Source organism: Bombyx mori, chromosome 5 (assembly GCF_030269925.1).
Source record: "Bombyx mori chromosome 5, ASM3026992v2".
Taxonomy (NCBI): Eukaryota; Metazoa; Arthropoda; class Insecta; order Lepidoptera; family Bombycidae; genus Bombyx; species Bombyx mori.
The window spans coordinates 12565043-12579143 of NC_085111.1; the positions used below are offsets into that span (position 1 = coordinate 12565043).

The window sequence follows — 14101 nt, forward strand, 5'->3', positions numbered from 1 at the left end:
TAATGTGCATTTTCGGAGATATGATCGTTCGAAACTCAGACTAGATATATCCCATTTACCTATTTGTACTGTTGTGTAAATTTTGAAATGAAAACATTTAATTTTGAAATTTAGAAAAAATCTATAACAAATATTTTATGAATTTTTTTTTATAGTTCGATTAGTTACTTTACCTTGCAGCTCATCTGGTACTAAGTTTTTTTATTCTTTTTATGGCCGTATGGGCAGACGAGCATACGGCCCACCTGATGGTGAGTGGTTACCGTCGCTCATGGACGTCAGAAATGCCAGGGGCAGAGCCAAGCTGCTGCCTACCGTTTAATACTCTCCACAAGCCTCGTTTGAAGAAGGACATGTCATAGCGCTCGGGAAACACTGTGAAGGGGAGCTTATTCCAAAGCCGGATGGTACGTGGAAAATGATCTCTGGAAACGCACATACGTAGCTCCAGGTAGTATAGATGAACTCTACTCGATGGCGGGCGGGACAGTGCGATGGTAAGTGGCTATCAGAACCCATAGACCATACAACGTGAATATCGCCGCCCATTTTGAACATGACACTCGACATTAAGTCGCAGTCTCAATTTTATGGTACCTAACCAAACAGCATTGTTAGTATTTTCCCAATTAATAGATAGTATAATAATTTAAATAACAAAGGTATCATGATATTTATGACAAAAAAATAGGAGTTCAAATAAACATTTATTTCATATGATTAGTTTTCCAACAAATTTTATACAGTATTCAGTTATGTACGCACAGAAAAATGAACCCTCCATATAGATTTCACGAGAAAAAAACATGCAATATACAAAATCAGGGTTTGCCATTTCGGAAAACGCTGACTGAATTGTTTGCTTCTGAGACTACCAATACAAACAAAACTCATTGAGAGTGCATTTCCATGGATGCACCGTGTAAACATTTGACGGCGAAGCAATTTTAAAAGCTTACTCTTGTGTACCTACTAGATAGAAAACGTGGAACCAAACATCAAAAGTGCCTGTCAAAATACATTTTCCGAGAGCCCGGAAAAGTCTATTTTAGTACTTAATAGAGTACACAGAGTGGTTTGAATTAAAAATAAATAATAAATATGGATATGTAAAACTGAATTGCTTAGTTATTAAAAGTCCATTTAAAAAGTTTATTTAAAAATAAACAAAATATATTTGCTGAATCCTTTTTAGTCCTTTTAATCTGTTCTATTTTGTCTATTCTACAAGCCGCAATTCTTTGATTCTCTCGATTCTTTCCCAGAAATGATGGGCAAAATTGGCAAGTGAAAGGCATTAAATCTGTCTGGAACGTTCGATTTGCATTGGGAAAATTGCATTTTCGAGTTGATAGCGGCAAGGAAGTGACGCCGCTCTTCTCAATGTTTGCATATTTGTTGATGAAAATTCACCTTGGAAAAATTACATTTTAAGTACTGGAAGTCAATTTAAAAAATAATCTTGTAGTATAAAATATATTGTAACAAAATTCGTTTGAGGCATACCTAAGTAATTGTATGTTTCAATGGGTTTTATTATTTATTAACAGCTATTATTGTAATTTCAATTATATTACATAAATTAACACCGTCTTTGTTACTCAAAATCATCGATTAATTATATTCAACTGAGTTATCTACAAAAACATTAATCTAGTTAAATTTCTCTTCAAAGAAGTTTTTATTCGGTTTTATTAAATACTTTTTTCTATGAAATATGTAACGACTCAGAAATTTTTTAAAATAAAACAAAACTTTTACTTTTGACATTTCGTAATTCAAAAGTCTGATTAGATCAAAATTCGTCGTGAACAGCAAATTATGTAAAATATAATTACAAATTTTAAAACGGGATAAAAATTTATAAAAATGCAATATTGCTATCCTGAAGACTGCGGTCCGTTCGCTGTAGCCCCGGTTCTTGTTACATCTTCGTATCCAACCAGATGTGAGGAATCACCCACGTGCTACCCGTGCTTGCCACACTGCCCACAATCTATGGTTTACTGTTGTGACACTAGGCCGAAGACACCATTGAGGAGGTCAAGTTGTTGTGATAGCAAGGAATTTGATAGCCGTAATCGTAACCGAAATCATAGCCCCCCTCGCCAAAACAGAAACTCCCCACCGCCCCCTTGTCGTTCGGATTCAACCCACAAGCCCTCTTCAAACTGCTGTCCAACTTGTTGTCAGCCTACTTGCCAACCAGTCAAGACAAAATATGTCATACCGTGTTATCGATACGAAGACGGCCGTATTGTAAGTTGAAAATATATTTTTTACTGATTTTTATTTTTTGATTTTATTCTGTAAAAAATTAACATACGTGACGTGTTATTGAGATATTTTTAAATATTTTGTGAACTGAAACCAACAACTGAGTCAACTCGTTTTAAAGTTAATGGCCGTAACGTTTTAAGCATTTTATAACTTCAAATAAATATATATTCTCGGCTCAGGGCGTATTCCCTCTTACATATTTGCTAGACGTGTCTACGTGCTCGTAAGACTATGGTTGTTCCATTGCTTAATTGTTGGTTTCAGGAACGATACGTTCCTACTCGTCACGGTAGGCTTCCTGGGTCCGCGTACAGACGAAATGGAATGCAGGATCAAATACACGGCTACAGAGGAGCCGTGCGGTATCTCTGTGCTGGAGGGAATTCACAGGGTTGCTGTGTCTACACTACTATTGAACCTATGCGGCGATTATATCCAAAAGTCACTCAGGAAATTAATCCTGTTAAAAAGAAAAAAGATAAAAAATGATTAATTGAAATAATTGCGTCCATTTATTCGGTTAAATGCTAAGAATTAAATTATCAATCAGTGCCGCACGTTTTACACGTCTGACAGGTAAATCCGCTACCGTCGTCTGCAATAAAACGGAATGGAATTCAAGACCAGAACTTTCTGGAAAGCGGCGGAATAGCGTATATCCGCAAATGCTGGCACAATGCGATTTGGAGTGACCACCCACTCGCTATACCGGTTAGACCGATGAAGAAACTTCCAGCAAAGAAACGAACTCGGTAATGGGTGGGTATAATAATCTAACAAGCCCACTACTGAAAGCCAAAAAAAATACTGCTAAAATTCATAATCGGTGGCTAATAGAGGGCCCTCTGGTCCGTTCCAGGTGCAAAAGTTTCCAGTAACAGCGTTCAAGCGGAACGGAATGCAAGATCAAGAGCATTCGAAGCTGTTGGGAGCCACTAATTTCCTTGTACGTTGTCCCCGGGACGTTTCCATTGAATGCGACGTGTGCGCGAGGCCCGTCAAAGTGGGCGACCCGGCGAAAGTACCACCTTGTACTTCTAAGCCCGGCCTTGGCTGTTGTTTGCTCCGAAAGAAACCTATTGAAGTGTCACTCGGAGATATATTAGACGAATGAAACGTTCTTTACGCCAGCGTTGAATGTGTGACACGAGAAAATGAATTAAGTTTTACGTCGAGCCTTGTTTGAAAAATTGTGGATCTTAAATGACGACCGTTATGTATTGAATGTTTTGAACTCACGTAAGCGGCTTTCGTTTTATTCATTCATCGGAATACTATACCAGTGAAAGTTTTGAACTATATTTAATTCTATACTATATATTTCAATGTAATTTATTTCATTTAGCCCAATAAAACGTAATGTTAAAATAATTTTGTTATTAAAACATACTGACGCGTTATTTCTGTAGGTACTTGTGTTTGGTTACAGGATCAGCCAACGGTTCTAATGAGGCGCGCCTGCGAGGTGGCAGCGGGAGTCCGTGGGCGTCGTAAGCCCTTCGTAGAAACTTCTTATCGAGCTGATCCCTACGACGAGGTTCATCGTTACCATTCTGAGGATGAACAGGTTCAAACTTGTGGTAGATTAAACAGAATTTGTTTGATTCCGGAAACAAAAAACAAAATTTATCTAGTACTTACTAGCTGACCCGGCAGATTTCGTAGTGCCTCAATCGAAAAATAAAAGACCTAAACTTTTGTATAAAATAAACTTAAAACAAACAAAAGGAATCCGTCCTACGGGGGGGGACATCAAAGGAAAAACAAAATTATTTTATTTTATTTATAGTTATTTTTATTTAATTCCGAGCATTTTCATATTTATCTACCTTATAAACCTTCTCTGGACTTCCACAAATAATTTAAGACCAAAATTAGCCAAATCGGTCCAGCCGTTCTCAAGTTTTAGCGAGACTAACGAACAGCAATTCATTTTTATATATATAGATGGAAGATAGATAATTTTCATTAAATGAATAGTATGTTTTCAAAGATTAATATTCTGCCGGAGGTGGGAAACCGTCACCTGAAGTGATTCCCAGGCAATATCCTTTTTCGAGCCAAACCAAAAAGCCGAATAAACGCCGACGGTGACGGCAATGAGAAATTCAATTTCATTACGAACCGGCTTCGTACTAGAAAAATGAATCCCACTAAGGGCTCTATTGAATTTAAAATTAAAATTGAATTAGTCAATAACAAATTTACGTGAATTGTTATTATAAACGAATCAGTGGTACTTACGCTTGCCACAGATATTCTGCTATATCGGTTTTCTTTAATTTGGTTTTAGTCATTACATGATATGTATTATAATATATGTGAAGTATGTTTAAGAAAATAAGAATTTCCTAGATTTCGGTTTGAGTAGGTACTTTATACTATATATTTTTATGAAGAAAACTAAAGATTGAGCTAAACATAAGCCGGTCATGACTCAACTTTGAAAAACAAAATTGATGATCACAATCGATGTGCTCGACATTGTACAATCTTTTATGTGGTGCTAACATGAGCTAACCATAGCTATCAAACAGACTGAAAATAATGGTGTCCAGAAAAGTGTCTTACAGTCTATATTAATGTAGTTAGACGAAATCTCGATTTTGTGTTGTTGTTGTTTGCTATGTTTTTGAGATAGATCGGTGTCGCCCAGGGACCGCGATGTTTATTCGTTGAACGTGGCGAGGGTTCAGATAGGGATTTATTTGCGACCGGGGCTCAAGATACGAATCCCCGTGATTGGGCTCTGTAATCCTATGGTTTGCGATCGGCTCGTATGTATAGGTATATACCTACTACGCGTTATATATTCTCATTTTACTTAAAATGACTACTTTAGGATCACGTAATCACAAATAATTAGCATTACCTATTTCCTTCTCTTCTCTTCCTTCACTTTTAAGGTGTTGTAGAATCATATGTAGAATCATTTTTGCAGTTGTCCTAGTCCCGTAGGCGGGTACAAATTTTTTTAATGAAATACGGACTTGACCAATGTTCACTTTCGCGTTGAATCTATAACATTGATTAATACATATAAATCAAACCTAAAAAATTTTAATTTGAGTAATTACTGGCGGTAGGACGTCTTGTTAGTCCGCACGGGTAGGTAACACCGCCCTTCCTATTTCTGCTGTGAAGCAGTAATGCGTTTCGGTTTGAAAGCGGGACAGCCGTTGTGCTGTAAAAACGGAGACCTTAGAAGCACGTGTCTCAAGGTTGCTGACGGCTTTTACCTTTAATGTTAGGTAGACCGTGAGCTCGTCCAACCAACTGAGCGATAATAAAAAAAGTATACCAAAAGAATTATTAATTTAGAAGAGTACATATTATTACAATATTGTTCACTTAAAAATGAAAAATTTAAATAATTCATGCACAATTTAAAAAAAAACTCGTATTTTACGTTTACTTTTTTTTTACAGAAAATTTTATTACCAAATGATATTTTAGCAAACCAAATTTTACATTTTAGCTTCTAAAAAATTCAACAGAATCTCTACTTAATGCACAATGTCTATTTAAAAAAAGTAGAAAAAAAAGGTGGTCTATAAATAATTTGTGTACAAATCAATGTTAATATTATAAGCCGGATTAACCGAAAAAGCTAGTTATTGTTATGTGAAATGAAAACTTTTAGATGGATAATCTCGGCACAAAATTTTACCCGAAAAGTTAATTAATTTATGGGATCTCGTTGCCGAAAGTTACCTGCTTATGCAAATAAGGAAATCGCCTTTTGTATTTGTAGCTTTATGAGATTGGCTTCGAACTGTCTTATATATTATACTAGTTCTGCCCCAGTCGACAGTGAAATACCAAATTTATCGTGGACGCGGAAACTGATTACACAAATAATTTCAAATGAAACTAAATCATCGATTTGCAAACTTTATGAAATGTGTAAATTGAACTGATCAGCAAAATCGCGTGTTTTATTAACCAAATAGTCGTATCCGTCATGCCAGTGGCACTATTGCGAAATAGTAGAACTCGAGAGAACATTTGATAAAACAATGGGCAAAATATGTCGTATTTTTGATGGTACTATGCCAGAAACTTTAATACCATACACTAATAAAACCGCAATTACAAATTAGTTTTTCGAGTGCAGTCTTCACGACTAGCATCTTTCGGCTTATGTAACTATGACAAATATCTTCATCCTGCTCATACTCCGGTATTTTGGGAGTAATGACAAAGGGAAGATCTTCCACCGAGTGCGAGAAATTACTCAGTAGACCGACGGTCCAAATGCTCTTGTCCTGAACTTGTATATATTCAAACATATCTTGAAAGTAGCGTTAGTGAGATTTAGGCATCTGTCAAATATGTATCTTCTGTTCTATGATAGCTACCCGCTAAGGGACGAAGCTTCGGCATGGCGCTCACTTGATGGGTTGTGAACTAAAATACTGCAATATGACTGTATCCTTGTGGGGTCTTAAAAATAACATATTCAATGTAATAAATATAGTTTACTTACTTTCATTAAAAAGTAATATCATGATTTGATAACACATTATTCTTCCGGACAGGTTAACAATCGTGAGCACTCATGATCACACTTCCCGGTACGTACGACTTTAATTATATTTGAAGCTCAGCACTCAGTGTGGAAAGTGTTAGTTCTCGCAAGAGAGGCAAGGGAAAACACATTTAGTTACATACATAATAGTACTTTTGCTCTCTTGAGTTCGTACCTATCGCCGGTTATTTTCGGAGCTGTGGTTAATTCTTAAAACGGTGGTTGAAATAACATTTAAGTTGAGAGAAATATCAATTTCGAGCCAAAACGCGATACTTTTTCGCACAGAAATGGACAGGAATGCCGAATATACCCGTGCTCGCTCACATGCGTATTAAGTTCACGGTTAAGCAAATTTCGTCCTATTATTTGTTTTTGTATAACTACGCAATATACACCGCTGTCGCTTATCGAATACATGCTAGGCAGTATTTATTAAGAAAATACCGAGTTTTTTAAAAATTAGGCGTAGGGCGTGTAATGTGTGCACCGACATACATATAAGTATATCTATATTCAATTTGCCGCAAAGAAGTTACTTATAAAGTTGAAGAATATGCCATCCATATTTTTGTAATACGCTTTTATTAGCTTCAGACGTATTGTATGTTAGTATGTAACGGAATCTTAGAACATGATTTTGACCCCGTTAAAACGTCGGATTAACTCTAAATTTGGCATACTTATTAAGGATCGATGACAATTCAATATTTAAAAAAAAAATTGAAATTCAACTAAAAAAATAGTTTAAAAAAACTAAAAAAAAGACGTTTTTATAGAAAATCCAACTAAGAAATAGAAAATAAATTTTAATAAATTTGAATTAAAATAGTGTAAGAAAACATGATTTTATTGTAAAAAAGTGTGGGGTGCTTTTCAGGATATTATCAAAATAACCCTTCTACTCATATCTGTTCATAAAATATTTATAACTACTGATACAATGCATGCATATATTATCTATATTGAATTCGCCACAAAGAAGTTACTTATAAAGTCGAATAATATGACATCCATATTTTTTTGTGATTGCGATTTCGTTTTTCTATGCCAAGGTGAAAGACGGCATCGGACGGACAACGACTGTTTGCCCATCGAAAACAAAGAAAATCTTAACGTTAAGCTTAAGGCATTTTTTTTTCTTTTATACAGGGTAACCTTTGTTATCATTACGAAAGAAAGAAACCTCTGTCGACTCACAATGCTTGCGCACCTCCTCACTCTTCGTGTCAGCTCTGCGCCTCAAGTCCAGAATGTCAATACGTCAACTATATTCACGCACAGCCACTGCATTCTTGTGCTCAGTCCGCTCGGTCGTCTTCGTGTTGTTACTATTGTTAATTGGTTTTGAATGTATTGCTAGCTATGATCGATTTGAACTATTTTAAATTTTGAATAAAATTTTATTTATTTTACCGCTTTTATTTTTTCTTTTAGAGGAATTTAGTGAGCAATGTTGTTTTAGATTTTTTTTTACCTAGGGTGAACGGGCTCGCATTCCGTGTCTTAAAATATTTTACAAGCTTTTAAACTAAATGGCACCGTCCCCTTCAAGACAAAAGGTCAAAATCTTGGTTACCTATTGTGTGTTGTTCTTTAATTATATGTAAGTAGTAAACTCGGCCACACCGTAAATGTATGAATAATAAGTTATGAAATAATGAAAAACTACGCTATTTAGGCGAAGAAAATGTAAACTAAAAGTAAAGCTTGGAAGTCGTCGTGACCTAAAGGATGCCCGGTGCATTCGTGTCAAACCATAGAACGGTGCCCGAATCCCGCAGGCGGGATCTTTTCTAATGGAATACGTGCTTAAGAAATGTTCACGATTGACTTCCACGGTGAAGGAAGAACATCGTGTACCTAACCTAGTCAAACCCGAAAAATTATAATTTGCCTAATTGCTGATGGCAGGACGTCTTGTAAGTCCGCCAGGACGTCTTGTAAGTCCGCACGACTAGGTACTACCACCCTGCCTATTACTGCCGTGAAGCAGTAATGCATTTTGGTTTGATGGGTGGGGCAGCTGTTCTACTGTGTAAAAACGGAGACCTTGAAGGCCTTGAGGTGGATGGCCGCATGTACGTTGTAGATGTCTATGGGCTCCGGTGACTACTTAACACAAGGTAAGCCGTGGTGTTGGCCCGTCTAACCATTTAAGCAATAAAATTAAATAAGAAATCTAAAATTTCGATGTTTCGATTTGCATTACCGTTTGTCCTGAAACTTCCTTCCATAAATAAAAGTCATTAGAGGACACTTTTTAAATTAACGATTTACAATCCCCCAATTCCAATCATGTGGTTGCAGAAACTACTCTCATTGTTTCGTTCAGTAAAATTACAAAATATCCACACATGATTTTTTTTTGTTACAGGCAACACAGTCACCCAATGGAAAAAGAAAAATTTTGCGAATCAAAAATTTCGACAGTATAGTTTCTCAGTGATAAAAGTTAGTGAACATGTTCTATTTGTGCCCCATGTGTAGTTCTGTGTTTTCGTACGAGTGTCAGTGAGGTATAGTGGCAAATGCGAAGACGGCGTGGCTGGGCGGCGGCGCGAGCCCCACGGTGAGTGCCCGCGCGCACCATGCGCCGCCCGCTGGCGCTGCTGCTAGTCGCCGCTGCGAGCGTCGCTGTTTCCGCGCAAATCGCTTGGACGCCAATCTTTCTTGACGGCAGCAGTAAGTTTGACATATTTTCATACACACGGTAGGCAGCGGCTTGGCTCTGCCCCTGGCATTGCTGAAGTCCACGGGCGACGGTAGTCCACTGAGTTTCTGGCCTTATCTTCTCAGTGGGTCGCGTTTCCGATTCGCAGGTAGATTCTGTGAAGCACTGCTCTTGCTAGGGTCAGTGTTAGCATCACTCCGGTATGAGCCCCTTGAGCTCACCTACTAGTTAAAAGTTACGCTGGAATAGCCTCTCAAGGCTATTAGCTTAGGTAGGAAAAAAAAGAGCGACGGTAACCACTCATGATCAGTTAGACCGGATGATTTTCTGCCTACAAGGCTAATAAAAAAAAAACACGTGTACATTATTTTATCAGGTATTACCAGAACATATTTCATTATAGAAATAAGCATCTATCTATACCAAGGAGTATTAGAACGTTTTTAGGTGTACTCAAACTATTTTACATTTCAAATTCTAATCGATAGTTCGACGAGTAATAGGCAAAGTAACATTCTAATCCTTTCGAACGAATTAATTAAATGTAGCTCTCTGAGAACATACATACCTCCTTTTGTTATGTTATTATTTATTCATTTTGACAAATTTTATTTAATTAAACGATGATAAACATTAAACATCAATGAACTATTTTTTTCTCGGCACTCAAACATTATGTGGAAGAACTAGTGATGAAATTATTATAATTTACTATTACGATTATATCGCTAAATAATTTATAATCGACAATTACGATTTCGATTATGTCTGTTTAATAATAAAAAGTGCTATTATCGATAAGAACATAATATTTATTACGATAAAATAAAGCGGGCAACGATTGCTTAGAACTTAATAAGTTTTTTATTTTTTATTTTTAATCTTTAGGTTTTAATTTGATTTTTTAATAGCATTTTTAATTTTTCAGAGCTCAATATGCTTTTTTGTCATAAATATTTTCTCGATAACAGAGGATTCCAATTAATCATGACATGTCAATAATCTTTGATTACGATTAATCGAAATATAGTATACCAACAAATAATCTGGACCTGGAAAATATTTAATTAAGATACTGACTCTGCTGGGATTCGAAATCGGATCCGCCGCAGTAGTCAATAAACCTAGAGCAACGAGACGATCAGACAGACGGTGATACAGGCGATGCATGACTCGCGAAATATATCTCCTTCGGATTTCCGTTGCGACATTTGTCGAACGGGGTTCTAAAACATCGGAGGCATCAAGATCGCCAATCGATTCAATCTTAAAACTGGTTTCGATTCTTTTATTTATTTATTAATATCGTATACATAGATTATGGCTCACTTTAGTGATTACCGGAGTCCATAGACATACCAATGTGCTCTTTGAGACTATGAGGTCGAAGTATCAATTGTATAGTATAACGAATCTCCTAGCCTTCAAATTGAAAAGTAATAGCTCGCGGCAAAAATAAACAGAATAACATACCGTGCAAAATTGTAAGAGGTTTTGCGTTTATGCGCATTTTATTGTAATATAAGAGTTTTATAGTAGTCACTACTTGTAATTTTTACAGATTTTACAGCGTTAATGGTGGCCACCGATCTTGAATATTAAGTGTGATGTATTTAAGTTATCGTAATAATGGATTATCGTTAAACTAGAATTTAAGCTTTATAGCAGAAATAGCTATTTTGGTATCACTTAATAGGTTAACAATCAAGAAAATTATTGAGTGAAAACGACGATTTATAAAGTGTACCGCTGTAAACTAACCAGTCCATTACCCATACAAACGAACAGAGCGAATTGCGAGCCCGATCAGTTCAAACTTCAAAACGGTTTCAGTGGACCACCGTTTCGGATGTTTGTTTTCAACAACGGGAAAAGGTTGCGCTTCGTACACAATTAAATTGATGATAACAGACTCTTATTTCAAGTGTGTAGAGAGAAAACGTGAAGCGTCTACGTGTGTTCGTTTAGTTTATGTGTAAACTGTCTCTTTTTTGCTACGCCATAAGGCCGAAGATTTACAGGGAGATCTCGAACATTTATATTACTTATTGAATAACTTACACGGAACACTTGAGCAGTGAAGATGTTTTTTTATTTTATTGCGCCTTGTAGGTAGACGAGTATACAGCCCACCTGATGGTGAGTGGTTACCGTCACCAATGTACTTCAGCAGTGCCAGGGGCAGTACCAAGCCGCTGCCTACCGCTTAATACTCTCCACAAGCCTCGTTTAAAGATGGACATGTCATAGCGCTCGGGAAACACCGTGGAGGGGAGCTCATTCCATAGCCGGATGGTACGTGACAAAAAATACCTCTGGAAACGCACTGTGGATGACCGCAGTGGCTCCAGGTAGTATGGATGAACTCTACTCCGGTGGCGGGTGGTGCGATGGTTAAAACGAGATGAAGGTATCAATCATCTCGAACAAGTGAAGAAACAAGAATACTAACGAATTACAACAATTAAAACTTTTTTTACTGTATAATCTCGCGTTGTTTAGTGTCCCGGTCACGCTACGACTCGCGAAACCCGAAGAATATCAATTGCTGTGGAGTATGGCTCATCCATATTATCTAGAACCACTGCATTCATCTAGTGTGCAGTACTTAACGGTAGACAGCGGCTTGGCTCTGCCCTTGGCCTGCTTTTGTCTGCCTACAAAGGCAATAAAGAAAGCGTTTCGAATGTCATAGTTGTGGATGCAAAATGTCCTTTGCTCGTAGGTCAAGTGGATCTCTGGACGCAGTCGTCAAGCGGATGCGCGTGCCCAGGCGAGGGCGGCGAAGAGTGCGCGTGTTGCGTGCGTGACGGCGCGTGTCCGTGCGGCGACATCGCGCCCGCCCGCTGCTCGCAGTGCGGACTCGAACAATACTGTGCTAATAGTAAGATAATTATTGGTAATAATTACGTAATTACTGGTGGTGGGACCTCTTAAGAGTCCGCGCAGGTAGGTACCACCACCCTGTCTATTTCTGCCGTGAAGCAGTAATGCGTTTCGGTTTGAAGGGTGGGGCAGTCGTTGTAACTATATTTGAGACCTTAGAACTTATATCTCAAGGTGGGTAGCGCATTTACGTTGTAGATGTCTATGGGCTCCAGTAACCACTTCACACCAGGGGGGCTGTGAGCTCGTCCAACCATCTAAGCAATAAAATAAAATAAATTAGAAAATTATCTATCTATCTATATATATATACATAAAAATGAATTGCTGTTCGTTAGTCTCACTAAAACTCGAGAACAGCTGGACCGATTTGACTAATTTTGGTCTTCAATTATTATATTTGTGGAAGTACAGAGAAGGTTTAAAAGGTAGATAAATATGACAATGCTCGGAATTAAATAAAAATAATAATGTTGTTTTCCGTTTAATGTGTCCCCCGTTGGACGGATTCCTTTTGTTTGTTTTAAGTTTATTTTATACAAAAGTTGAGATCTTTTATTTATCGATTGAGGCACCACGAAGTCTACCGGGTTAGCTAGCCTAAAATAAATATGTGTAAAGAAAAACCTCTTTAGTTTTATAAAGATTTTCCTTAGACAAGTTCACTCACTTGTCATTCATTGAAGAGAAGTAATTCAATCCAAATAAGATCATAATAATATTGTTTAAAATATTAATTTAAATATAGATAATAAGTAAGCGTTGTTTTTGTATTTATATTACAGAAAATTTCATTGTCTGGAGTATTTGATATCATTATTATATAAGTATATTTAATATAAATAAGTTCATTTAAAATAATGCACGTTTTAACAATATGATACTTTATAGGATTCTGTTAACTCTTATGATGAGTTAAACTTACAGACTCAGAATATATTAATCAATATCAACTATTTCAACAATTATTTATTTTGAAGGAATTCATGCAAGCTTTTGTTGCCTAAAATCGAGTAAAGGTTGCAATGTTTTAAATATGTTTTCTTTAGTCAAACTCTAAAATAATTTATCTTTCGGTAGTGTGCAACATAACGATAGATTCTCGGATCCTGAAGGCCAAATCGGGGAAGAGCTTTGGACAAATTAAATCGCCATCCATGGAGGGACCAGGTTCCTGCTCTTACTTCCTACAGCCCGACGCTGGACAGCGGGTAGAGCTACAGCTGTATCGACTGGTTTCTGTTGGAAAATTTAATGGTACCAGGTAAGAAAAGATGCAGGTTTTTCATACATGTGACAATAAAATCGATAACATACATTTATATCTATACTAATCTATACTAATATTATAATGAGGAAAGATTTGTTGGTTTGTTTGTATTGAATAGGCTCCGAAACTACTGAACCGATTTGAAAAATTCTTATATATTAGTAACATAGGCTATAATCTTTTTTGAAAAAAATTAAGGATCCTTACTAAAACTCCAATAATGTAACCCAAGGTGTAATAAAATTACCTAAAATATTCTTTACATCGCGTGCCCTGCGAAAACTATTGATGATAGAATAAAATAATGTACTACGATTTTGTAGAACACATTATTATTTACAAAGTGTCGCGACAGCAAATGTCCATATTGTAGTTATGCCGCAATAAGCTACTTTTATTTAAAAAAATAAAAAGCTTTTTTAATAAAAAAAATAAAAAGATTCTTTTTTAATTAAAAAAA

The 14101-nt window shown here is 36.6% G+C and overlaps 2 protein-coding genes across 5 annotated transcripts in view; both read left to right on the forward strand.

The window, feature by feature from the left end:
* Positions 1-14101, forward strand: part of LOC101737164 (uncharacterized) — a 55635-nt gene that overhangs the window by 16422 nt on the left and 25112 nt on the right. The window contains exons 2-4 of one of the 2 annotated variants that reach the window (XM_012693827.4): positions 9189-9496; positions 12211-12369; positions 13452-13635. In XM_012693827.4, the coding sequence (XP_012549281.1) occupies positions 9403-9496; positions 12211-12369; positions 13452-13635 (437 nt within the window). In that variant the 5' untranslated portion in view covers positions 9189-9402. Of the gene's footprint in view, positions 1-9188; positions 9497-12210; positions 12370-13041; positions 13127-13451; positions 13636-14101 lie in introns of those variants that run through there. The other variant, XM_021350611.3, reaches the window with a different exon arrangement.
* On the forward strand, positions 1760-8226 carry LOC134198691 (keratin-associated protein 10-5-like). 3 transcript variants are annotated; one of them, XM_062668739.1, is made up of 3 exons: positions 1763-2259; positions 3710-3860; positions 7964-8226. In XM_062668739.1, exons 1-3 carry the CDS (start codon positions 1870-1872, stop codon positions 7966-7968), a joined length of 546 nt encoding a protein of 181 aa, XP_062524723.1. In that variant the 5' UTR covers positions 1763-1869; the 3' UTR covers positions 7969-8226. The 3 variants fall into 3 exon arrangements, with proteins under 3 accessions (XP_062524722.1, XP_062524723.1, XP_062524721.1); XM_062668737.1 differs by having other exon boundaries at positions 1764-2259; positions 3710-3847; XM_062668738.1 differs by lacking the exons at positions 3710-3860; positions 7964-8226 and adding an exon at positions 2545-2847 and having other exon boundaries at positions 1760-2259.